At 32.3% G+C, this 25,379-nt stretch overlaps 3 protein-coding genes across 10 annotated transcripts; 1 reads left to right on the top strand and 2 right to left on the bottom strand.

Annotated features, from left to right (window-relative positions):
- Nucleotides 1-221: 221 nt before the first annotated feature.
- On the bottom strand, nucleotides 222-4,141 carry LOC25487720 (neurofilament heavy polypeptide). 7 transcript variants are annotated; one of them, XM_024777341.2, is made up of 11 exons: nucleotides 3,702-4,138; nucleotides 3,532-3,556; nucleotides 3,377-3,399; nucleotides 2,524-2,731; nucleotides 2,286-2,417; nucleotides 2,046-2,210; nucleotides 1,746-1,889; nucleotides 1,466-1,609; nucleotides 1,186-1,329; nucleotides 904-1,047; nucleotides 237-588 (listed from the first exon to the last, which is right to left on the bottom strand). In XM_024777341.2, exons 4-11 carry the CDS (start codon nucleotides 2,722-2,724, stop codon nucleotides 439-441), a joined length of 1,224 nt encoding a protein of 407 aa, XP_024633109.1. In that variant the 5' UTR covers nucleotides 2,725-2,731; nucleotides 3,377-3,399; nucleotides 3,532-3,556; nucleotides 3,702-4,138; the 3' UTR covers nucleotides 237-438. The 7 variants fall into 7 exon arrangements, with proteins under 7 accessions (XP_039686716.1, XP_039686715.1, XP_024633109.1 ...); XM_024777336.2 differs by having other exon boundaries at nucleotides 2,524-3,399; XM_039830782.1 differs by having other exon boundaries at nucleotides 222-588; nucleotides 1,192-1,329; nucleotides 2,524-3,556; nucleotides 3,702-4,140.
- Nucleotides 4,142-18,913: 14,772 nt separating this feature from the next.
- On the bottom strand, nucleotides 18,914-21,842 carry LOC25487716 (uncharacterized). 2 transcript variants are annotated; one of them, XM_024776768.1, is made up of 2 exons: nucleotides 20,668-21,842; nucleotides 18,914-19,308 (listed from the first exon to the last, which is right to left on the bottom strand). In XM_024776768.1, exon 1 carries the CDS (start codon nucleotides 21,249-21,251, stop codon nucleotides 20,685-20,687), a length of 567 nt encoding a protein of 188 aa, XP_024632536.1. In that variant the 5' UTR covers nucleotides 21,252-21,842; the 3' UTR covers nucleotides 18,914-19,308; nucleotides 20,668-20,684. The 2 variants fall into 2 exon arrangements, with proteins under 2 accessions (XP_024632536.1, XP_024632537.1); XM_024776769.1 differs by having other exon boundaries at nucleotides 18,914-19,303.
- A 2,091-nt stretch (nucleotides 21,843-23,933) lies between these two features.
- LOC25487715 (fasciclin-like arabinogalactan protein 13) lies at nucleotides 23,934-25,301 on the top strand. The gene is made up of 2 exons (XM_013609712.3): nucleotides 23,934-24,289; nucleotides 24,598-25,301. Exons 1-2 carry the CDS (start codon nucleotides 24,016-24,018, stop codon nucleotides 25,071-25,073), a joined length of 750 nt encoding a protein of 249 aa, XP_013465166.1. The 5' UTR covers nucleotides 23,934-24,015; the 3' UTR covers nucleotides 25,074-25,301.
- The last annotated feature ends 78 nt before the right edge of the window (nucleotides 25,302-25,379 follow it).

Genomic DNA, 25,379 nt, shown 5'->3' with positions numbered 1-25,379 from the left:
GCTGAGGTCAAACTAGTTTGGGTTTTGCTTATGAAATTTTAATGAGTCGTAACATTGATCATTCTTATTATTCGAGCTTAATTGCTATGCTCTGTCACAACATATCATAACCACCAAGGCTTAATGAGCGTTCAAAGAAATTAAAATAAGTTACGGAAATTTATATGCTACAACTTTGAATCTTTGATCATTCTTATATTTTGAGCTTAATTGCCATGCAGTATCACAACATATCATAACCACTAAGGCTTAATGAGTCTTCACAGTCACAGAAAAAAGAAGTTCCAGAAATTTTATATGCTACAACTTTGATCATTCTTATATTTTGAGCTTAATTGCTATGCACTATCACAACATATCATAACCACTAAGGCTTAATGAGTCTTCGCAGAAATTAAAAGAAGTTCCAGAAATATGCTACAACTTAATATGCTACCACTAAGGCTTTTTATTCATAACGGTCACCAACTCTTTAAGAGTTGAATTGGTTTCCTTGATTGAAGAGTTGTTCACTTTCAGTTCCTTAATCACAGTATTAATTCCTGTCAGAACGAGTGCGAAGTAATCTTTTACAGATGGAGAATTGTCCTGTAAAGAAAAAAACTGTAATTTAGCCACTTAATATACTTAAGCTAACCACAAAACAAATGAAATGAGACTTATGCATAACTTATCAATGAATGATGTGGATTAAGGATGATTAGGGAGGGAAAACATGGATTAAGAGGATTAGGGTTTGGTTAAGTTGTAGCAAACTTAACATGATATAGATATATAGATAGATATAGATAGATAAGAAAAAAAATAAAGCATGTAATTACAGTTTCAGGTGAAGCAAAGAAAACAAATTAATATTCAAAAACCAAATGCAATAGAAGTTAAACCACTACTATTGAGTCATACCCCTACTTGTGAAACTGATTCTTCAGGTCCCTCTTTCTCCTCAGTGACCTTGAGCTGTCTGCCCTTTCTATCTTTGACCAGTCCATCACTTTTTTCCTCAGCCTTGGCTTGTGCATCTTTCATCGGTTTCTTTTTCAGCTCCATCTGCATAGTGATATAGATATATAGATAGATAAGAAAAAAATAAAGCATGTAATTACAGTTTCAGGTGAAGCAAAGAAAACAAATTAATATCAAAAAACCAAATGCAATAGAAGCTAAACTCCTACTAGTGAGTCATACCCCTACTTGTGAATCTGATTCTTCAGGTCCCTCTTTCTCCTCAGTGACCTTGAGCTGTCTGCCCTTTCTATCTTTGACCAGTCCATCACTTTTTTTCTCAGCCATGGCTTGTGCATCTTTCATCGGTTTCTTTTTCAGCTCCATCTGCATAGTGATATAGATATAGATAGATAAGAAAAAAATAAAGCATGTAATTACAGTTTCAGGTGAAGCAAAGAAAACAAATTAATATCAAAAAACCAAATGCAATAGAAGCTAAACTACTACTAGTGAGTCATACCCCTACTTGTGAATCTGATTCTTCAGGTCCCTCTTTCTCCTCAGTGACCTTGAGCTGTCTGCCCTTTCTATCTTTGACCAGTCCATCACTTTTTTTCTCAGCCATGGCTTGTGCATCTTTCATCGGTTTCTTTTTCAGCTCCATCTGCATAGTGATATAGATATAGATAGATAAGAAAAAAATAAAGCATGTAATTACAGTTTCAGGTGAAGCAAAGAAAACAAATTAATATCAAAAAACCAAATGCAATAGAAGCTAAACTACTACTGGTGAGTCATACCCCTACTTGTGAATCTGATTCTTCAGGTCCCTCTTTCTCCTCAGTGACCTTGAGCTGTCTGCCCTTTCTATCTTTGACCAGTCCATCACTTTTTTTCTCAGCCATGGCTTGTGCATCTTTCATCGGTTTCTTTTTCAGCTCCATCTGCATAGTGATATAGATATATAGATAGATAAGAAAAAAATAAAGCATGTAATTACAGTTTCAGGTGAAGCAAAGAAAACAAATTAATATTAAAAAACCAAATGCAATAGGAGTTAAACTACTACTAGTGCGTACTACTGTACTAGTGAGTCGTACCCCTAATTCTGAATCTGATTCTTCAGGTCCCTCTTTCTCCTCAGTGACCTTGAGCTGTCTTCCCTTTCTATCTTTGACCAGTTCATCACTTTTTTTCTCAGCCGCCTTGGCTTGTGCATCTTTCATCAGTTTCTCTTTCTGCTTTTCTATACGACCCCATTTCAACTGAAATAACGTTAAAACATCGGTTAAATCTCAAGAACATAAATACTATAACAAATCAAAATATCAAAATCTAACCCGGCAAGCATCAGATCCAAAAGCAAGGAGGTCTTCGAAGTCGGGATCAGCAACGATATTTATAAAGCTTCGGTGCGACTTACCATGCCTCTTGACCGCCTTCGTTAGAAGCGCATTAGTGGTATCATCCCACTATACAAAAGTAAAAGTTAAAAAAACCTACGGCAATAGTGCAATAATATCAATATTTCCTTCATAAATTATAAAAAAAAAAAAAAAAAAAAAAATCAGAATTTACCTCTGGCACTTCTTCTTGGATAGCTTTGCCTTTGTACTTGGCAGAAGGCTTGGCTTTGGCTGCAGGCTTGGCCTTGACGTTGGCAGAAGGCTTGGCCTTGGCGTTGGCTTTGGCGATAGCATCCTCAATGTCTTTAACATCACAAGCAGAGTCAGCTAGCAAGTTCATTGCCGTTCTTTTTTTTTTTGAGAGGGAGTCCATTGCCGTTCTTAAATGTTCATATACAAATTTCATGTATAGATTAGGTCAGATCGAAAAAAAACTAGACGAATCGGAATCAAAATGAAAATTTATCATAGATCATCTCAAAGATTGAAACGCATCAAAATCTAAACAATCAAGTACTAGATATCAACAATCTTAAACAAAAGGTTATGAGTGAAGAAAATAATCAAATGATGACCAAATTTAAGAGACTAAAAGTTCTCAAATAGTGACAGTCCTACACATAGATTATACTCAAAGATCATGGTGAAAAATTAATCATATCAAGTACTAAATATCAACAATCTTAAACAAAAGGTTATGAGTGAAAAAAATAATCAAATAATGACCTAATTTAAAAGACTAAAAAATTAAGATGAATAAAGTTGTTATTAATCAATTAACCTGGTAAAAAATCAAATTCTTTGAAAACTCAATAAACAAGAACACTTGAGAAAAATAAAATTTGTGAAAAATCGATTGAAACAAATAATCGGCAAAGTGAAACAATATCAGAAATAGAAACCAAAATATTCATACAGTATATCAAGTGCAGACAAAAAAAATGAATTCTATAATTAAAAAAATCATACGAACAAAAACGAAAATTCGAATATTAAAATGAGAAGAAATAGCGATGACGAATTACCGAGAAGATGTTCGAGCTAAAACCTGAAACGGAACGAAGATTCATCAGTGAGTGAAAAAGAAACGAAGATTCATCAGTGAGTGAAAAAGAAACGAAGATTCATGAAAAAGAAACGAAAACGAAAACGAAAACGAAAACGAAATAAACGATGTTACCGTAAAGATGAAAAATTCCTAAAACCTGAAACGGAACGAAGAAAGATTCATCAGCAGCATCATAAACAAAAGAAAACGAAGTAATGATGATGAATGTTACCGTAGAGATTCATCATCATCAACAAGGATTCACGGAAAACGAAAAGGAAAATAGCGATAACGAATGTTACCTGAAAATCGCTGAAAGCTGTAACCGTTTTTGGATGAGATGAAGCAACGGTGATTGAAGGAATTCTCGATGAATGTTGAAGAAGTGGGAACAGAGAACTTTATATATCCCACTGGTGTAACTACTTCATCGAGTTTGTTAGAGAATATGAGCTGGCACCAGCCAGTACAAGCTTCAACATTCGCGAGTATTTTTGATTGAATCGGAGTTGGCCTTGTAGTATTATTCATTTTGAATAGTAAGCATAAGATTAAAATTTCATAAAATTTATATTATAAGATGTATGTGATTTGATTTAAGTGAAAGAAGGAAGAGATACTGAGGGAAAAAACAATAAATGAAATCGGTGCAAAGAGAACTCAAACTCAGCTGGGTTACAAAACAGAGAAACAAAAAAGCAAAGAAAGGCTATCCGAATGAGTTGAGTGTTTATTTGAAGTGAAGTCGATCTTTCGTTTTCTCTTTGTTAATAAAAAAGAAAAAAGAAACTAGTTTGTGATTGTGACGTGTACCTATCGCATCAACATAACGTCAGGTTGTGTCTTCGAGATCATCATTCCTTTTGGATAACTTTGAATTTTAACAAATAAATAGGCAATGATTTCCTGAAATTGTAACTTTTCTCTGAATTTAACAAAATTTCAATTATCTTCCTCAAATTGCACAAACGTTATCAATTTACTCCCTCCATCAATTTTTTTTGTTAGTCAACATGAAATTTTGCAGATATCCCTTGAAGTTTTGCACTTATGTTCAAAATGCCGCCTAAATTTAAAAATTTATATATTTTTTTCTTATCCTAAAATTCATATTTTTTTTTCTGATCCAAAACATGTAAATTTGAATTTAGTAATCGGTCAATGAAAATTGATATATTATCCAACAACCTGAGTGACTATATAGAATGGTGAAAGCTGAACAAAAAAGGAACAAAAGGGTCTTGTGCAATGCGTTGAAAATGTAATCAAATGTGTCAATTTAATCGTTGAAAGTGAACTTAACAAAAGATGTCACAGTGAGGGAGATGTTTTTGTTGGGGTGGGGGGCTGATGGGTGTGCACAGAGGTGGAGGCGGAGATTATTTGCATGGGAGGAAGAGTTGGTGGGGGAGTGTGTGGAGCGGTTGACTAACTTTGTTTTGCAGGTAGACATGTCTGATTGGTGGGTGTGGAGACCTCCACTTGTCACAATTATATACGGTGCATTCAGTTTACTCTTATTTAACAATGGTGGACATCAGCATCACTAGAGTTTGATCAGTTTTTATGGCTTAAAGCGGTTCCCTTAAAAATTAACATTTTTGTTTGGCGTCTCTTTCTGAATAGACTTACTACAAAGGACAATCTTCGCAAGAGGAATGTCTTTCAGGCTACATATGCTTCTTGTGCGGCCTTATGTGGTAAGGAGGAGGAAAGGGACCATTTATTTTTTCAATGTGATTATTATGGTCGATTATGACTCTTGATATCGAATTGGCTTGGTTTTGTTATGGTGTTTAATGGCAATTTATATACACATGCTAATCATTTTTGTGCTCTTAGAGGCTTTTCAAAGAATTCTATGAAAGCTTTTACTATTATTTGGATTTCTGTCTTATTTGTTATTTGGAAAGATCGCAACATGATGATTTTCCAAAACCATATGGACCATCTTGAAGCTCTTCTTGAAAGGGTTAAACTTCAAACTTTTTGGCGGTTGAAAGCAAACTTCATCACGTTCGCTTTTGATTATCCCTTTTGATTTATGGCTATTTAAGCCTTACTGTATTGTAATTAACTATTTTCAGCTCCCTTTGGCACACTTTGTGCTTGAGGGACTGTATGTGTCTTTAATATATTTCTTTTAGTTTCTTCAAAAAAAAAAAAAAATGGTCAAGCGTTCAAAATCATGCCAAAAAAACTAAAATTCAATCGTTGAAAGTTTAAAGCTAATGCAATTGAAGCTGCTCAAATAAAATGGTTCGTTATGGTTCACATTTAGGGTTTTAGAAACACATGTAGTTGATCATATAACAGAATGAAAAAGATGAGCGATAATCGCTCATTTTCTAAACTAAGACAAGACAATAATATAATATGTCACTCAATTATAACCATATATGGAGTAACAGAGGCATATATTTTGACATCTTGGTTATGCCAATTATATGTCATTTATGTGTTTCATCGTGTATGCTATGCATTAGTTTTTCATCTGACAGGTGTAGTTGTACTTTATTATGCTGACTTTCACATCATCAGGCTCTAATACATGGTTAATTTTTGATCGTTTCATGTAACATATGTGGTTGTATACCGTCAAAACTTATCTAATATGTTTTACAATCAGTGATAATGCAGTCACTTTTAAGAATAAGGAAAATAATAGGGTTAATAGGTCTTTACCCCCTGTAATATAGGGCACTTTTGGTTTTGCCCCCTATAAAAAAAAAAAATTAGATTCCGTCCTTGTAAAATGAAGATTCTTCAAGATTGCCCCCTGAGCCCTGTGACTCAGCAGAATCTATGATGTGGAACCTACATGGCTTTTTATTTTTATTTTTAATTTTTTTTTGCTTGCCACGTGTAAAAAATAGTTTACACGTCATTTTTATTTAAAAAAATTAAAATAAAATTTAAAAAAACGAAAATCATATTTTTAAAAATCTGAAAATTAATTTCCAAAATTTGAAAAAATTCAAACTATTTTTTTAAATCGAAAAAAAATTAGATTTTTTTTCCAAAAATTAAAAAACATTTAGATTTTTTTTCCGAGATAGAAAATTGTCTTATCTTTTTCGAAATTAAAAAAAATTCAGATATTTTTCGAAATAAAAATTCTACAATTAAAAATAAAAATAAAAAGCCATGTAGGTTCCACATCATAGATTCTGCTGAGTCACAGGGCTCAGGGGGCAATCTTGAAGAATCTTCATTTTACAAGGACGGAATCTAATTTTTTTTTTTAAAAATTATTTTTTCTACAAAGAATGAAAATTCTGCAAAATATTTTAATTTTTAAAAATTTGGATATAAATGTTTTTAAATTCCAACTATTTAATCTGAAAAAAAAAATGATTTTATTTAAATTTTTAAAATCTTAACTTCAGATATTTTCGAAAATTTTAAATTTAGAAAAAATTCTGATTTGTTTTTGAAATTTTTTATAAAATCCTGTTTTTTTTTTTAAAATACTTCCTAATTTCAGAAGAAAAAAAAATGATTTTATTTTTTTTTTAAATAAAAATAAATTCGTAAAAATTCAGGAATATATTTTTTGAATTATTTTCTAAATGCTAACTTAATATATTTCCCATCAATGACAGGAAAACCCATATGGTATACCGTTTCCATTCTCGAACTTAATATATTTTCAAATTTTCCAAAAAAATTATACTAAATTTTTAAAAAAAAATCCGAATTAAATTAAAATTATAAAATTTGGAGAAAAAAAAAGTATTATCTAATTTTTTTGAATTTGTAAAAAATATTTGAATTTTTTTCTAATTATTTAATTTCATAAAAGAATTTATAAAATTTCTGGAATAAAGATTTTGAAATATAAAATATTTTTTTATTTTAAAAATTAAATTAAAAAAATCTGCTTGTTTTTTCTGATTTTAACAAAAATCCGGAACTTAATTTTTTTTTTTAAATCTGAATTTTTAAATTTTTTCAAAAATATCTGAATTTTTTTTCGATTTTTTTAAAAGAATCTGGAATTAGGAAGTATTTTAAAAAAAATCTGGAACTTTATTTTAAAAAAAAAATTTCAATTTTTTAAATTTTAATTTTTTTAATTTTAAATGAAATGTAAATTATTTTTTACACTTGGCATTCAAAAAAATTATAAAAAAATTGCCACATCATTGATTCTGCTGAGTCACAGGGCTCAGGGGGCAATCTTGAAGAATCTTCATTTTACAAGGACGGAATCTAAATTTTTTTTTTTACAGTGGGCAAAACCAAAAGTGTCCTATATTACAGGGGTAAAGACCTATTAACCCAAAATAATACTAGTATATAAATTTTCAAGTTCACGGGGCATTTTGCACATAAGTGCAAAACTTCAGGGGGTATTTGCTAAACATCAGTTGACTAACAAAAAAATTTGACGGAGGGGGTAAATTGATCAACGTTGTGTAGTTTCAAGGGGTTATTGAAGTTTTGTTAATTTCAGGGGAGTAATTGACGAAACTTACAATTTCAAGAGGTAACTGCCTATTTACTCAATTTTAAACTACTTATGGAAATTTCTTTTGGATAAATAAATTTATTCTACAAAATTATTTTATTTTTTTAAGAGAAGACAAAACTATTTTATTCTACAAAATTAATTGTTATGTGACATAAATTGACTCTGTCAAGTATGTCTATTTACAATTTTGATCTTGGACCATCCGCAACAGAGCACTCTAAATTGAATGCTTAAATGGGTTTCTATATCCACATCACTTATTTTACGGTAATACTCCATCCGTCCAAAAATATAAACAAAAATTACTCAACAAAAGTTAATGTATTTTGTTCAAAATCTGTATCAAATACATCAACTTATGTTGACTCATTTTTGCTTATATTTTGGGACAGAGTGAGTATTTACTAAGCACCAATTTTCTCCAACCCAGCACCTCAAACGAAATTATTAAATAGGTCTCACAAATAATTCTATATCTTTACATTTCAACAAAATTTATTTATTTTATTAAGATTTATTAAATGGAATATGCGAAAAATGAAGAGAGAGAGAGAGAGAGAGAGAGAGAGAGAGAGAGAGAGAGAGAGAGAGAGAGAGAGAGAGAGAGAGAGAAGGTGCTTTCATAACCACCATTCTCCCTAGACACCCATATATTATACTCCACAATGAGGGGTGTTTATTTAATGTGGTGCTAAATATGTGAAGCATCCATCGATGTGGATGGTCTTAATATTTTTTACTGATATAAAAACATAAATTATAGCATATAAAATGTTGTTGGATTTGTATCGATAAATATTTTTAAAATATCAAATTTTCATAATTTTTCTAATATACTATTAAAAATATTTAAGATCAAAAGCCCAAAAATAAGAACCCATGTGATCTATTTTTTACACATGGCCAATTAAAAAAAATGCCAAATCAGCGTCACGTAAGTGAATTTGCTGAGTTTGATGGGGGAAGGGTGTTTTCCGAAGAAGAAAAAAAAAAGTTTTACAAGGATGCAATTCAAACCGAAAATGACCTATATTACAGAGGGTGCAAATCCTCTCCATTTTGTGAGAAAATGGCAAATCTCAATTTCCACTCCTAAAAATAAGACATGTGTAAAATAAAACAATCAACGGTTCTGATACATTCAAAGAATTATTTAATTTTTCCATTTTATTTTAATAACCAAAACATAGAAACCACGCCCATTGCTTCTCTCTCATTTGGAGTTTGGAGTTGAGAAGAACCTGGACAAATTCTCAAGAACCCATTTCCCTCTGACCCATCGCCACTGTGGTTGCCGACCACACCTCGTCACTCGGTTGTACAACTGCCATAGTCATTTTGCCAAACATGAGGTTGTCATCACTGTTCCTACTCGTCTGTGTGTTGTTTCAAGTCGCAATCATGATGCGGTCGCCGTCGCCGTCGCCGGGTTGTGACTATTCCCGTCGCCGTCGCTGATTGCTCTTTTATGTGAGTTAAATAAGAGATGGCTGTTAATTTGTTTGTTTATGTCTCATCTCAAGTTTAATCCATTACAACTCAAATTGGTTAGATTTTTTAATAATCTTAACCCAATAACACAAGGTCATGAGATTAAGATTGATAATCAATAATTAATAATCTCTGTCGTCAAAAGAATCATAACAGAATAATTTAAAGAGATTAAGATTGAATTTTGAAGCATTAGATAGAAAACACAGCCTAAAGTGGCGGCAAGCTACAAAGCATGTGCAGTGGTCGACGGAAGCCGGTGAAGGTAACAGTGCCGATGGTGAAGGTTTGTTGAAGAAGAAGGGTGTGTGGCTGGACAGAGCAAGGAAGGGATACACGGGAGGAGGAAGATTATGTTTTTCTTTCTTTCTGAAATTAATAGTTTATAGGATTATGTGTCCAGAATAAATTCGAGCCATTGATCTCTTACCTTCCACGTGTCTTATTTTTAGGAGTGGAAATTGAGATTTGCCATTTTCTAATAAAATGGATAGGATCTGCACTCATTACAGAGGGGTGAAAAACACGGGTAGCACTTGGGTGACATAGAGTTGGGTGACATTGGTGACGTTGGCCAATCATAATGTCACAATGCTTGTGAAAGAGAGAGAAACACAAGCATTGTGGCATTGTGATTGGTCAATGTCACCCAACTCTATGTCACCTAAGTATTTTCCGAAAAACACTACTAACTATATAATATATATTGAAAAACCATAGGATACCATGGCTCCATGGATCTATTCTAAGATCCGGCACTGTATATACGAGAATAGAGATTTCATCGTCGTAGTAGTGGTGCAAGCACTTAACATCTTTAATATCATGCTTAGTTGGCATCACATATAATGTTTTGTCCATGTGATATTCAACTTGTATAATTAGTCTTTAATTTAATTTCTCCATGTTTATTTGAGATTGTAGACGAAAAATTGAAGGCAAGCATATAATGTACCGTCCCTTTCTATAAACCAAACTATTTTGAAATTTTATATTTATATATATATATATATATTAAAAAAACCTCCAATTAAATTGATATAATTAAAATATCAATATTGCGGATAGTTTGAAAAAGAATTTCCATCTATTTCAAAATACATGTCGTAATTTTACAATGCACATTATTCACAAAAATTACGTTTGACTTTATTCTTTAACTAATATATAATTTTGTTGTGTTACGGAAGTTAAAATACATAATTCAATGTACTCCAAGAAAATGGATGATTTATGAGAACGAAGAACATACTCAAATAGTTGGTTATTCAAATAATGATTAGAGATGATCACTCATTGATAGGTGAATATGATCCCTTTCCAGGCATAGTGTAATTGCAAGATCTAGCGTTGAAGTTGAACAAAGGGGCATGACATTAGTGACTTGTGAGATTATTTGGTTAAAACATTAATTAATGATGATCAAGCAAACATGCATTCTGCAGCGTTGTTTCTAGAGTTTTACGCGCCTTATGTATAGTATGAAAAAGAGCCATTTTCATTACATTATAAAAAAAATTCTTCTAATAATGATGAATGAGAAATGTATTAGTTATAGTGGTTGACATCCCAACTATACTCACACCCCAAGTCACTGTAATACGATATTTTGACATTTCAGCTATGCTGACTCCCCAAAATATTGCGTGTCAAATACACCTCATCCTATATATTAGCTTTTTTCTACATTACCCTCTCTTGTTTAGAGGGTATTTACTCCTTCAAGATATCAACCAATCAAAATGTAATATACAAATGTAACATTAAATGTCAATAAATTAGTCAATTTTCTCTATAAAAAAATCATGTTTAATAAGGTAACTTTTAATTTTTATTTAATTATATTTAGGCATACAATCTTAATTAATTTACACTATAGGGTTTGTAACAATTAAAATTTTACATCAAATTGAACCCATCATTGTAACACCCCATTATTCCAAAGCAATTAAATATTAAATAATACATCAGAGTATATCCCAAACGAGCATGTCACACTACATTTAAAATTTTCTTAAATAGAATATAAAACTATTCAGTAAACATCCTTCACAAACAACAATAATTTACAGCGGAAATATTTCTCAACATTAAACTTCATCATCAACATTAAATCCTGGCACAAAGGCTTCAACATAAAATCATCAACATTGTTCAATTAACAATAAAAGGGCTACATCAGCATGTTCCAAAAAATTGATACATAGGAATGAAAAATAAATAAAGTAATCTCATCCCGTGCGTATGAGAGTCCTAGACATTGAGCAACCACCTACTACTCAAGATCACATGTAAGTTACCCATAGGAAGGGCAACATTTTCAAGCAGAAGGGGTGAGATTCACAACAATAAATATAGATATAAAAATTCATCAATTGAATCTAACACCCTAACATATTAATAATTATTCAATATAAATGTATATTTTATAATCAACACATCAACAACAATGGTATTTACAACCAACAACAATGACTCATGCAACTACTCGACAACACCGCTAAGACTCCTCAACAATGCGACAATGCATGTGGTACCAATTTACAGGGCAGAAGCCCTCACCGGATATTGAATGGTTAAAGCATTCATCAGGGCATAAGCCCTCACCGCTTTGAACAATAAAGTGTTCTAGGATATGAGTCCTTCCGCTTTGAACGACAAGGCGTTCCAGGGCAAGAGCCCTCCCGTTTTATATGCTCATGCAATGGACTCCACTTGTGTATATCTACATACAACTCAACGACAACAACAACCGCTACGGAATAATGCATATATGAATATGACTTATCATCACCATGGTCAACTATGACGCAACAACCTTCGACGATGAAATCCAACAATTTGTATAATTTATTTAAGTGTAATTATACATAAATCAACAATCCACAATTAGCCATGCTCTTGGTAAATAATATAATCATATATAATCATTAGTACAGCCAAAAGAATCAACCAAACAATGCGTACAACTGGGTATACAAAACTCAAAATATGGTTCAGTTCTGGGCACTTTAGCCAGGCGAACTACTATTCTCGCCAGACGAAATTCAACAAAAAGGCTTTTCGCCAGGGCGAACCAATGGCGAGGCGATGGTGAACTAAGGCAGTGTTCTTGGGAAACTTACTGGGCACTTTTGTTGAGGCAAAATCCCTAATGAGTTTTAAAGATAATAAACCAATATGATTAAAGAATTAATGGACTTTGATTAATTCCTTGGTATTTAACTTGTGCTCTTGAGTGTTTTACTAAGACAGGAACAAGGTTTAAATCACACCAAGAATCAATAAATCAAAGGACATTTGAATTATGATCTAACACTGAGGTCAGAATGTTAGATCAGAATGTTGCTCGAAGATCAGAATGTTCAAGCTGAGATCAGAAGGTTGTTCTTAAACAAGCCAAAGAGTCTCAAGAACTTTGATCAAAGGTCATGCAAGGCACATGTGACATGGGTATATGTCCAGGAAAGTACATTTGCATGGATCAATCAAGCAATAAAGGCATGTACAAGGATTTTGTCAAAGAAGGCATTCAATGTTCATTTAAGACTATGAACATTGATGTACTAGGAATATTTCACAAGAGAATATCATCCTAGATGTTAAAATCATTGCTCTTCATTATTGCTTCACTATTAGGATTTGATTACATCAAATGGTAGTCTTACAAATCATCCTAAGTGAAACAGATGGAACATTCTGATGATCAGAATGTTCAAAGCTCTGTACATGCTTACTTTATGAACAGTACAGTATGTGAAAAGCAAAAAGCAAAAGCAAAGCAAATCTGTCTTGATCAACAAGAGATAGACACGTATGGGAGTTGGTACAGTACATGGACCACACAATCTCTCAAAGCGTAGGCATGAAGATGCAGAATCCCACTAGATCTTTCCTGCACCGGTCCCAAGGCGAATCTGGGGAAGGAACATTCTGATGTATGTGGAAAAGTCCATACCTTGAGTGCTGTCCAGAAATTCATAAGAAAAGCATATGGCACGCCCAGAAATGCATATGTTCATTCATACATGATGAACCCAAATGAAGATCATCATGAACACAACAACATTCTGATGTTCATCAAAGATCAGAATGTTTGCCCATAATTTCAAGTTAAAGCTTGTGGGACCCAGGAAACATGGCATAACACCATTGGACACCCTACAACGGCTATATGGGCCCAAAGACTCTATAAATAGAGATCAAGGCATTAACAAAACTTGCACCATTGCAAAGCATACAAGAAAACAACAAAGAAGCTCTTGCAAAACTGAAATTGATCAATCTCTAAGGCTTTCATTTACTTAGAGCAAATCAATACTCTCTGTTATCTGAAGGATAAATTCTTCTTTCATTTCTCCTCTGTTTGATCTTACAAACATCCAACCTCCATACAAATTGTAACAAAGTCTCATCTACCTTTAGGGGTACTAAAGTGTTAGTTTGAGCAAAGGTTGTAAAAGTCTAAGTGGTTAACTTAGCAACAAGGTGCAAGCCTGTTGAGGCTTAGAGAATACAAAGTTGTAATTGTTCAGGTGAACAAAGATTGTAAGGTGCAGGATTTGAGAGGTTATCTCAAGCACCATAGTGGAAACTCTCACAAGATTGTGAGGAGTGGACTAGCCCACGTTGGGTGAACCACTATAATTCTCTGTGTGTTTTTTCCTTCTTCTCTATACTCTTTAATTATAGTTTACACAACACACACTTGCACATTTACTTTATTAAACTGTTTCTGCATATGAACTTCAGAACGTTCTGAAGTCAGAAAGTTAACTTAACTATTTCAAGTAAACAACTTGAGAATCACTTTTAAGTTTCAGGATAATTTTAAAGGGTCACAATTCAACCCCCCCCCCCCCCCCCCCCCTTGTGACTATTTTATCTACTTCAACTTTCGCGAGGCGAACCAATGGCGAGGGAATGGTGAAATTTCGCCAGGTGAAAATGGCTTCGCTAGGGCGAGTCGTGAGAGTTATGACTCGTGAATTTTGCATTTTTCACCAAAAATCCCAATTTTTCCCAATTCAATCCCCAAAACTGTTTACAGCATTATTATGAAATCCTAAAATCGGCCTGAACACAATCTAAGTTCAATTAACATGGTTCCTATACATTTTCAATTCAAGAAATCAAAATCAAAACCCATCTTCCCCAATTCACCAAAACCCTCTTTGTTAGAATCAGAATCAGAATTCAATCTATACTATTGAAAGTAAACCTCACCATTATCTTAATTCAGATGAACAACTCTACAATCTCAGAATCTTTCTCTATTGGCTCTTCTCCCTTGTTCTTGGTTTTTCTCCCAAAATTGATTGTACGTGAAACAGTTTTCTCTGACTCTCCCATTTTCTTAACTCCCAAGACTTAACTCCCTTGAATTTCTTTAACTCCCACTTAATTTCTATTAATTAAAATAAAACCCCCAAGACTCCAATTAATTATAATTCTCACATTATTCTAATTATTATCAAAATAAATCATATAATAAAATACAACACACCACCTAAATAACATTAATTATTTAAAATCATATAAAAGACTCTAAATAAATCATAAATAAATAAAATAACGACTAGGGTGTTACAATCATGGTTGTGTTTGGTAACATGAATAAGCTAGCTTATAGTTTGTTGGACTAGCTTATAAGCTTGTTTAGATATATATGGTTGTGTTTGGTAACATAAAAAAGCTAGCTTATAGCTTGTTGGACTAGCTTATAAGCTAGTTTTGATAGAATGAGATGTGTTTGGTAAAAAGCGTTTCTCATTAGCTTATAGCGTTTTTTAAGAAGCTAATTCAAATAGTTTTTGAGCTTATAGCTTTTTACATTTTATTCCATTTTTAACCTTTAATATTATTTTTTATTAAAAAAACTACCCACGTAAAAGGGAAAAACTTCCCACGTAGTACTTAATTTTTGTTTGCAGTTTGCTTTACATTGGTTTCTGAGCAATGCTAAATCTCATGAAGGGATTTTTACGGGAAACACGAAGAAATAACAGTATTTCAAATCAATCTTTTTTTTTTTTTAAACAAAAAAAATTAAATTAATGTTTGGCGGAAAACATAGGTGGGTTCTGCGATATTCTTGGTTTTCGTTGATTAAGCTTTCGTGGGAACAAACACAATCCTTGGTTTCTATTTGATTTTTTTTTTTGTTTCTGTTGGTTGAAATATTGTTCTAGATTTGGTTTTTTTTACACGGTCACTTTCTATTAAATTCATATCTAAATATTTATTTGTTCCTTAAAAAAATATCTGTAAATATTTATCATTATTTTTTTCTTTGAACATATTTAGCAAATATAAATCAAAGAAATAATTTTAAATAAATTAAAATTATTAAGATAATTTCTTCGTTAAATTATTTATGGGTAAAAAAAGTAATTTTTTTTTTTATAAATTAAACATATATGTACTTTTAAGTCATTTTGTGTTTATTAGTAACTTCAAAAGCTAATTTTATCAAATACTTTAATTTAAATCAACAAGCTTTTTCATACTTTATTTCAAGTAGCTTTTGAGCTTATACTTGGTAGTTTTTTTATATTTCCTTTCGATTTTAAACCCTATTAATTTAATTTAATTATTTTTTAATAAAACATGTTCATGGCTTAAGCCACCACAACGAATGAAATTTAACTTTATCTAACAACTGCTCAATAGGTGTTGCAGTGTTTTTGAACAATCTGTTGTTTTGTTCATTCCACAGCAACCAAACACACAACAACCATAATAATTGAAGAAAAGAGCGGCAAGCCTTTGTATAACCTGAATAATGAATGAATTGGTAGAAGTGCTCACTGACATTATCTGTATCAACACCAATCACTCCAATCCAAGATCTGATAAGTTGACAGAGAGAACCAAATACGTGACAATGTAAGAACAAGTGAGAAGCCGACTCCTCTATACCACACCCCGACACGCATAATGTGTTTGTGACCTGCGAAATACCGCACCTTTGGAGATTGGTTTTTGTTGATAACCTATCTTTCAGCAACCGCCACGCAACAATGGAAACTTTCAAGGAAATCTGCTGATGCCAAACAAGATTAACTGTATCGTCTTGAACAATATAAAATTAATAAGGCAAAAATGTATTAATTAAACTATATACTATATTAGTGACAATAGATCCAAGCGAAAACATATTTTCCCTTCAAATTAAGAAGAGGCTTCCAACAAGAGGCAACAAAACATCTCCAAAATCAGGAGGAGAGGGAAGAGAAAGTGAAAGGGAGTGAAGATCTAAGCATATTTCTCACCCGTGAAAATTGTATCTAAGTGTCATACTATTACTAACTAAACGTCTCACATCGTCCAAAATAACAAAAAAATGGAGCTATAAATAAAGAAGCAACACAAGGATCATTTGACTAAATATGTACTCCCTCCGTTTTAAAATGAGTGTTGCTTTAGGCAAAATGAGTGTCGCTTTAGTCAATTGCACACATATTAATGAATGAAATAAAGTAGTCAAATGTCATAACAATTTTACCAAATTATCATAATCAACTATTGGTTTGTTTTTCATTAAAGAAAAAATAATACTTTGGAAGTAGTGTAACATAGTATTAATTGAAGGGTACAATTGAAAAAAAGAAGTTATTATTGCATTGAAAACTGAAAGTGACATTCATTTTAAAACAATTTTTTTGCTAAAACGACACTCATTTTGTATACATTTATAAAACCTAAAACCTCTCTAATTGGCCTTCCTTTCAATTTAACTTCTAATTATTATTTTTTTTCCTTTGATTTACTTCTGAATTTTTTATTACTTGTTGATTAAATAAGTTTTTGTAAATAGATAAAATTTCGTTTTTAGTTTATAACAAGAAAATACATTTTTTTAAAGGATAAGAAAATACAATTTATATAAAAACTATCCTCAATGTGGTGAATTTTCAATTCAACTGTTAATAAAAAAAATCTCCTTTGATTTACATCTGGATTTTTTTATTAAGGGTTAAAAAAATGTGTTTTATTAAAAAAAAAAGTGGCATGATTGAATCCTTATAAAAATGTTCAACATAGGGTTTAAGTCTGAATCCAAATTTATTTTATTATCTTTAAAATTTAAAATTTGAATGTTTTTTTTCATACATGTTTAAACATTATTAATATTAATAGGTATAGATATATGGAAATTAAATGAACATATTAGATTACTTGGAATTTAAATTATACAATATCAGCCCAGAAGGCTCAGTTGGATGACTAAAGGATGGTGAAGTAGCGTTTAAAGGATATCTAAAGTTACGTAGTCAAAGAACGGTGAGTTTGTGGTTAAGAGAAACCTCATAAGGAATTATATCCTCAAGCACTTAAGAAGGAACTCAATTAATGATGCAAACAACAAACTGATTCACCAAAATCTTTTGAGCAAACATGTTTGTAGCAATGCTCTAGCCACATGGATGGCATGTTCCTCTCAAGTTCTCATGTCTTCCATTACGTTGAGAATGCCCACACAACTTCAAAATCACCCCCATGATTGTTTGACTCTAACTTCAAAATGTTTTTCAGCCATCAAAAATAATTTTTTACACTTGACTACTTCAAAGTTTACCTTTTTAACAACAAAATTTAAGTAAACCTTCTACTAAAGCCATAACCAATCATAAGAAAATGCATATAATTCTGATGTCACTGACAAGTGCCCCCCACGCCCAATGTCCACCAGTCTTGTTAAGAATGAAATTAATTCCTAAATAGAAAAAGAAAAGGGGGAAATGGTTTTTGGGATGTTTACTGAGTGATTATGTTATGGGAGGAGACCAAACTCTATTTTTTGAAAGGAGACATCAACACTCTCAAATTTCTTATATATAATTTGTCTTTCTAAAATTAAATCATCTCTTTCATTAGTTTATACTCTCTTCGATCATATTTATAACAAAAAAACTACTTTTTAAATTCATTGAAGACTTAATGTAAAAAATAGTTTTTTATTTATAAATATAACCGGAGAGTATGTTAATTGTGCACCACTATTCTAATAATTTTTCAACTATTTTAAATTGAACAAGTGCTTAGTGACTTCAGTTATTCAACTATAAAAAAATGTTTAAGAAAAATGCAAAAAAAATGTTTTTCAAAAATGATGTGCTGGCTGCTTATGGGTTGTCTTTGGTTTAAACGATAAGAACAAAAAAGTATTGAGGAATCACAAACAGTTTCTTCGTTGACAATAATTAAAAATTAAAAATAGACGACTAAGTAACACGAAAATGACATTAGACATTATCACTAGCAGCCATAATTTTAAAATATAACAAAAACGACATGACATTACATGAAAATGTAGTAGCACTTATTAAGTTATTATAATCTGTAATTTATTCATCACTCCTACTTCTCATTTATAAACTCTTCAGAATTTCTCTATTCTACTGTGGATTACTTGTCTCTATTTAACAACCTGATATTTAACCCTACTTAGGTGAATACGTGAAACCATTTATAGGGAAACTTAAAAGCCAAGCATGTGCAACTACCAAAAACTGAAATAGCAAGACATTGCGACAAGCAAAATACAACAAACAACTAAAGGATTGGATTGCTTCTCAATCAAACAACACATGCTCTATGTATAAAGGCATGCCAGAAAGAAAAAAAATACAGTAGAAAAAGTTTAGCAGGGTATTTAAAATATGTACGTGCGTAGATTCTACACTATTGTCATCAGTGGTAAACAAGAACCAAATCATCTTGCGAATCATTACAAATTTTGTTACAAATCGCAACGTTAGGTGTTGAGAATCTGTCTTCAGGTCATGTTTCATCTTCAATGATTTGAGATGCCATCTTGTGAAAATTGATGTCAGTTCCAGAGGGACAAAGGATATGTACAGATAACTGTTCTGCACAGACATTTTATCATGACAAAATGCCTTTTATCTTCATCCTCTGAAAAGAATTCAACTATTCTGCACAAACACATTTTCTATAAGTCTATGTCATACAATTGCCAAGTAAAGCAGCACCATATCTTTTTTCAACAACAGATGTAACGTAACATGATAGAAAAACCAATTTCATGAACATATTTAAGCCACAAAGGCTAAAGCTTTGTGCATCTGGTTGCCCTTTTACTTATTTATTAGACATACAAAATGCAATGAAGAGTTTAACATAGAATATGGTTAATATATATACATTTAAATTGAAAATGATATGGAAAGTTACTTTATTGTTGACATGTTCTGTGATCTAAATTCACCATGATTCTAAGTAAAACTAAATTGGTCATACTCTTAGTATGCTTCCAGGCTCAATACAACAAGACATGAAATGCCCGAATCAGTAAATGTGCTTCAAATGGGCACAAAAAATCCTCTTAATCAAGAACCCCACAAAAACATCACCCTTATTTTGATCCAGTGTATGTTTGGTTTGATGGTAAAGTTCGGCAAAATTATGGCGACACCATGATTTTGTGTAGCTTTTACCAAATCACGGTGGCTCGCCAACTTGGCAACCTCACCGCTAATCCAAACATGTACACAATAAAATCTCTAAAAACAATGACGCCTACTTGTATATATGGTTTTTTTTATCAACAGTCAGATATTTCTTTATATGATCTGCATTCTAGAAGCAGATATAGACACCATTTTTGTACAAGAGATTTCTAAAGACAAAATTATATGACAACAAAACAGTTGGACTATTCTTATAAAGCATTTTTATTCTCATCTTCTTAAGAACTACTTTGGATAAGGTTCTCAATTAACATACACTTGTAACTCTTCACTTACAACAAAATAAAAAATCTTTCCAACCTTATGGATATCTAAGGAGAAGTTAAATGAAAGAGAAGAGTTTCAAAAAAATTGAAAAACTCAAATTTCAACTTAGAATGAAACCTAATCCTCATATCATTCTTATTAAAACTTAAAAAGATTTAAACCTTTTTGTTTTTTTATTCTTGAAAAGTTTATTCAAAGAGCCCACAAAACAATCTAATCTTCCTCCAATTCCTAAGATTCTCCCTTGTAAGCAGCAATATATCATATAAGCAAACACTATCTAATTTCACCATATAACTAATGTTATCATTCCAAAAATACCCTTTAAATGCTCTCATGAAACAAAAATTATCAAGTTTATCCAAACTCCAAAGATCCTAACATACATAAGCCACATACTAGTTTCTGTCTGAAATATAAGCAACACCCAATTAACTTCATCATATTTAATATTATCATCTCACAAATATCTTACAATTAACCATTAAAGAACAACCAAGAAAATGAAATTGCTAAAACAAAAAAGAAAGCACATACCATGATCATGATGATGATCATCCACTAGAATTGGGTCGATTCCCAAAACCCGTATCAGACCCAGAAACCTTCCTCATCCTCTCATTACCGCCAGACTTGGGTCGCAAGTTTTCCCTAAGACACTCCTCCCTCGGCACAAACCCTGGCCGAAGATGCGGCGGCACAAATTTACCACTTTTCACCGGCAAACTCTTCTCTTTCTCGCCGTTCAAAACAGGGTTCGGTAAAAGACCCGACGACAAAGAACCGGTTCGACCCAATGGACGAAGCGAGATTGAATCTGGTCCCGGTTGAGACCGTGGTCGATCTGAAGAAACAGGAGCCTGGATCGGGTTGGGTTTGGATTGTTGTGATTGTGCGGGAGGGGTGGGATGTGAAATGGGTTTGGGTGTGGGTCGGGTTAGAACGAGGATTCGGCCATGTTTGTTTGGTGCGGAAACAGCAGAATACGAAGCCGATGAGAAGGAAGAAGAAGATGAAAGAGAAGGGTTCTTTGAAGCGTTGTTGGTTTTGGTGGTTGTTATGGGTTTGTTATCGTAGATATGGTTGAAGTTGATGGATGCATACTTGTTGTTTTTTGCCATAAACCAGTTTGTTTGCAGAGAGAGAGAGAGAAATGAAAATGGTTTTCAAGAAGAGATCAAAATGCAAGAAGAAGAAAGAATGAAGGAAATGAGTTTTGTTGTAATTCTCTCGTTTGCTTCTTTCTTTGTCTTCTTGATGAGGAGTTTGGGCTTTTTTAGTTTTGGTGGGCTTTTATTTCAAGATCCACTTTTGGGCCCAATTTTTTATGAATATACTCATGCCTTTGGGAAAATTACTCTTCACCCTTCCAAAACTTCTCTTTTTGCTCGTTTGCCTAACGGCATTTAACTGTAGTTCATAGTTTTTTAGATTGATTTAATTACTTTTTAAATCACTTAAACCGATTTAGAAGGTCTCCCAAATAAAAAGTAACAACCGTTGACGGTATTTTGGTCTTTTTAAGATGATCGAGAGAAAAAATGGAAGCCTAAAAGTAATTTTCCGTTTTCTTTTAAATTCAAAATCCAGAGATGTTGAAGAGTCGTTACTAGTCGTTGAAGCGTTATGAGTCAGAGAGGATTTGAGGGTAGAGATGAATCACGTTGGATCGAGCCTTTGTGTAATGAACCTTATGATAATGATCAAGATAGCTATAATGATCAAGATATTAATAAAAATAACATCATTTACAGAATTCAATATAAATATTGGGTTTAAGTAATAACCATCAAATCAAAAGCATCTTTAATAAACTATTTTTAATGTTTATTGATTCAGTCCTTCTTCTTGATCATATAATTTGTAAAAATATGGTTTTTAATTTGATTCATTAAGAGACAACTATCATTATCAACTCAACTCAACGAATGCAACAATGTCATAAGCTAAATTACGTACCTCTTAGTTGATGTCTCACAATCATGCATACTTCTTTGTTTTGATGAAGATATGTAGGCTTTTGTTTGAAGATCTGATATTATTATTTTTAAGAAGATTTGAAAACATGATTTTTTTTTTGAGAGATTGTAAGACATGATTTTGAAGACCCAATTTTAGACACAACTTTATACGAATTGTAAGTTATAAACTTTGGATATGACAAAACAAAAACATGATAAAATAATGGACATGATGCACTCCCATTTTTCCCACTTTTCTCATACAATTTTTTTATTTTTTAGAAGCTATCCACTTAAGACGTGGGGGGTAGTGCGCCATCTAGATGTAAATCTCCGAATACTTTATAAAAGTTCAAAAGTTAGTTTTTAGTTTATTTGCCAAAGGACTTTTATTACAAAATTAACCAAACTAAAAATTAAAAAAAAGTCTTAAGCAAATAAAATGCCAAAATCAAATACTTAACAATGGATGACTATAAAGTGGGAGTGGCCAACACAATTACGTATTTGATTTAAGAAGTGACTTATAATAAAACTAAGAAAATGCAGAGCAAAAAATAAACCATATTCAGTATAAAGAATGTCTCTCAGTCGCACAATTCACCTACATTTCAAGGGAACCACACACATGCCATTATATTCCACTCTTATGTCGTAGCAATTAATGCAAGCGATGTACATGGCCTTGTGACTTGTGAGCTAGCAAAACAGTTTATCTAATCATAATGCAAAACACAATGCCAGACTTACATAGTTTAATCGTACTTTGTTTGTTAAGAGTTTAGTCGTATTTTTTGACAATGATACTCATGGCCTACATAATGCAAAACAGTATATCTTATCATAAAATTGATTTATTTAGTATGATAGTGTATCCCATGTGTTAGGTACTTAGGTTTATATATATATGCCAGCCTGCCAACCACCGTTTTACAACTGTTGTTGTTTGTCCAGACTTTCAAAAATTATTGTATTATTATATTAGTACATATTACTATAAATGTATATATAGTTGTGTTATACGTTTCATAATTTTATTTTTATAACGTTGTTATATAAGTCACTTTATCATATCATGGCATATTAATTAAGAAGCATAAATAATTTTGTTGAATTATTAAATCATTATAATTTACTTTTCAAAATTATAAGTCATTAAATTGTGGAAAAATTGGTATGAAAAAGAGTAATTACAAGGGAAAAAAGAGAGAGAGCAAAAAATACATAAGCTATAAATGAAAAAACGAAAGTAGTGTTTATGGCTGGTTTCTTGCTTTGGGTGTTTCATGCTTGATGCAGGGGTATGCTTCGCTCTATTGTAAAGTATATTCTTGCATCATTGTTTTGGCGTCGTTGTATTGGGTTTTCTTCTTTGGGTGTTTGATGTTCCGTATATATGCGGCATCCTTTGTATTTTTCCCATTTTTTCCGCGAGTTTGATTGTGCGTCTTGTACGCCCAAAACAGAGCACATGGTAAGAAGTGGGTGGAAGAAACACTTTCTTTTAATGAACATAAAACAATGGTTAATCAGTATAAGAAGTATCTCATTCCTTTTACAGCAAACTAGGGTCTGTATTTGATCCACTCTAAAGAATTTCCATATAATGCAACCTACCAAAACAAATTAGGCTTGACTTTTTGCAAACTTGCATATATAACACAACATGTAATTTCTTATCATTCCAACCAAATGTTAAACTTCATTCCTTATTGCAACTTTGATGTGATTTATTTTTGTATTCATTTGTCAACTAAGGGAATATATTGATATATGCTAGCCTTGATCCAGCTCATGCCAACAAATTCTCAACCAAATTACCTTATTAATAATATTCCTCTCCAAATAAAACCCCTCTCCACCTCTCCACATACTCACCAAACCTCATCTTCAAATCTTAATTCTCCTTCACTAACTTACCAACATGGCACTCACCACTACAACACCTCTTGCACTCATTCTTCTCACTCTCATTCCCTTCTTAACTCCACAAATCCAAGCCCAAGCCCCAGCACCAGCACCCTCAGGCCCAATCAACATCACAACAATCTTTGAAAAAGCTGGTCAATACAACTTCCTCATTCGTCTCCTCAATGAAACTCAACAACTCACTCAAATCCAAACCCAACTCAACTCAACTTCAGAAGGTTTCACAATCTTTGCCCCAACAGACAATGCCTTCCAAAATCTTCCATCAGGTAACTATGAAGCACAAACACTCTTCAGATTAGACGTGTCCTGTGTCGGACACGCATCAGTATCCGACACCGACACTAACACGACACCTATGATTACACTAAACTATAACATTTTCTCAAATTATTATCTGTATCGGTGTGTTCGTGTCATGTCCGATGGGTATATGTGTGTATGTGCGTCAGTATTATATATGAAACAAATTTATCTTTTGTCATAATGTATGACATGTTCATAAGATGTTTTTACTCCTATAATTATAACTTGAATGTAACTAATTAGTATAACTAACATTTATGTCTAATATCAGGAGCAATCAACGACCTCTCCGACCAACAGAAAGTTCAACTCATTCTCTACCATGTTACACCAAAATACTACTCTCTTTCCGATTTCTTAACAGTTTCTAACCCAGTTAGAACACAAGCTTCTGGTAAAGAAGGTAACTGGGGTCTTCACTTCACTTCACAAGGTAACCAAGTCAATGTTTCAACTGGAGTTGTTACTGTACCTATCAACAATGCATTGAGACAACAATTTCCTTTGGCTGTTTATCAATTGGACAAGGTTTTGTTACCTTCTGAACTTTTTGGTGCTAAGTCTCCATCTTCATCTCCAGCTCCTAAGTCGTCGAAAACTCCTTCCAAAACTCCGAGCAGCAGCGACGTTGAAGGTGATGCTCCATCTCCTGCGTCTAGTAAGAAGGATGATAGTGCAGCTGGAAGGAATGTCGGTTTTGGATTTGTTGCTGGGCTTGGTTTGATTTGCATGGGAGTTCTTCTTTGATGAGAAACTTTTTTGAGTTTCATGTATTTTTTTTTTCATTTGATCTTCTTTGTCTTGGGTTTGATTTGATATGAACCTGGCTTATTCTTTGTATTTATTTTATGTTTTTTTTTTTACATGTATGTAATGCTTGTCTTACATATTTTGAAGGATTTAAAAACATCTCTTGTGAGTATAAATAAGTTTCACATTGACTTTGATGAAAAAATTACTATGTCGTTACATCAATTAATTAATTTTTTTTTTTTTTTTTTTGTGCAAGAGAAAATGATATTTATTAATTCAATTTATACCTGTAATTACATT

This window comes from Medicago truncatula, chromosome 2 (assembly GCF_003473485.1).
Source record: "Medicago truncatula cultivar Jemalong A17 chromosome 2, MtrunA17r5.0-ANR, whole genome shotgun sequence".
NCBI classification, from domain to species: domain Eukaryota; kingdom Viridiplantae; phylum Streptophyta; class Magnoliopsida; order Fabales; family Fabaceae; genus Medicago; species Medicago truncatula.
Note: the sequence above shows the minus strand (reverse complement) of the source record. Positions and strands in the feature narration are given on the sequence as shown.